This window comes from Monoraphidium neglectum, assembly GCF_000611645.1.
Source record: "Monoraphidium neglectum strain SAG 48.87 unplaced genomic scaffold scaffold06312, whole genome shotgun sequence".
Lineage (NCBI taxonomy): Eukaryota > Viridiplantae > Chlorophyta > Chlorophyceae > Sphaeropleales > Selenastraceae > Monoraphidium > Monoraphidium neglectum.
In genome coordinates, this window is record NW_014007326.1 from 813 (window position 1) to 2,335 (window position 1,523).

At 67.7% G+C, this 1,523-nt stretch overlaps 1 protein-coding gene across 1 annotated transcript; it reads left to right on the plus strand.

Moving 5' to 3' along the window:
* Nucleotides 1-1,292: 1,292 nt before the first annotated feature.
* MNEG_16387 (hypothetical protein) lies at nt 1,293-1,488 on the plus strand (the record flags this gene model as incomplete). The annotated part of the gene is made up of 1 exon (XM_014035143.1): nt 1,293-1,488. A coding segment is annotated over one exon (196 nt), but the record flags the coding sequence as incomplete, so codon positions are not given.
* Nucleotides 1,489-1,523: the final 35 nt, after the last annotated feature.

The following is a 1,523-nucleotide window of genomic DNA, read 5'->3' on the forward strand; positions in this document are numbered from 1 at the left end:
CGCCCTGCGATCCCGCCGAGCGCGCGGGCATTGGCGCGGCGCCAGCCCTGCGCGGCCGCGGCGCGTCGAGCGGCCTGCCTGGCCGGCGGCCGCGGCGCGCCCCTGCCCTCTGCGTCACGCCCGCATGGCGCGGTGCGGGCTGCAAAAACACAAGGGGTGTTGAGCGGGCTCCCAGCCCTCACGCGCTCTCTTCGTCGCTTCTTCCGCACCATCCCGCGGTACCCGCAATAATCCGCCCCTGACCCCCTCCCTTTGGGCGTCGAGGCCCGGCGCGGAGGGCCCCGCGCCCACGCCCCTTGGCCCCACCTCAGCTGCCGCCAACGTCCCCTTGCTGCTGCTGCTGCTGGCGGCGGCGGTGGGCCCGCCCCCGGCCGCCTCTTTTCGCTCGTGCGATTTTTGCTGCCTCTGCGGGCGGCGCCGGCGCCGCGCCTGCGTGCGCCGCGGGCGCGCAGGGAAATCAGAAATGCCTCCGGTATTGTGCGCGGCGCACACGGGCAAAACCACCCGCGGAGTGCCGCCCGCGCCCTTTGCCCCGATCCAGCCGCGCGCAACGCATCAGTGACGGCGCTGCTGGTGCATTGCAGATCCATTCTATGCAACATGCATCGCGCACGCGTGCGTGGAGGGTCGATCGACGGGTGGAAGATTGATCTCCGCTCCACGCGGCATTTCTCATGCACTGCACGTGCGTATCTTTCACGTGGATGGCGTGTGAGTGTGTGCGAGCGTGCGTGTGTGTGGTGTGTTGACGTGTGTGTGCCTGTGTGTGCGTGTCTCGCTCTCTTTCTCTGTGCGCACGCACACATGTGCGTGTGCGTGTGTGTGTGTGTGTGTGTGTGTGTGCGTGTGTGCGCGCGCATGCGTGCGCGCGTGTGTGAGTTTGTGCCTGGATGTGCCAGCGTCGCACGAACGGTGTTTCTCGATATAAGAACCTCAGTAGTCGGCAAAGCTCGAGCAGCGCAGCAGGTCGTGCGGATGCGCCCGGCCCCGGCGCCAAAGCACAGCCCGTTCCTCGTTGCCTGTCTGTTGATGGAGCGCGATTTGTGGTGGTGTTTTCCGTCGGAACGGTTTGCTGCTGTAACGGCCCCTTAGCGCCCCTTATGTCGAGCAACATACGCTGTGCAGTTCCATAACTCAGGAGCAACAGAAATGAACAGCATGGCACTTGGCCGTTGCAGCTTTGATCAGGAGCGGTATCCAGGCATGAGAGGTAAAGCGTCACCCTGCAGCAGCAGGCGCTCTGGATGCCTGCTCCCCCCCGGCCCGCCGCCCGTCGCTCCCCTCTGCCGCAGCGGCAGCGGCCCCGAGCGCCACCTCAGCGTCAGCCCCTGCGAGCCTCGCGGCCAGCCACTCCTGCACGACGCGCGCCACGTCATCCCACAGCCCGCCCCAGAAGTGGTCCGCGCCGGAGACCAGTTTCACGTCGAGGGGGCCGGCGCCAGGGGTGGCGTCGTGGCGCGCGACGGCGTCCCGCAGCTGCCCAGCTGACGTGAAGTTGTCGGCCTGAGGGGTGGGTGGGAAAG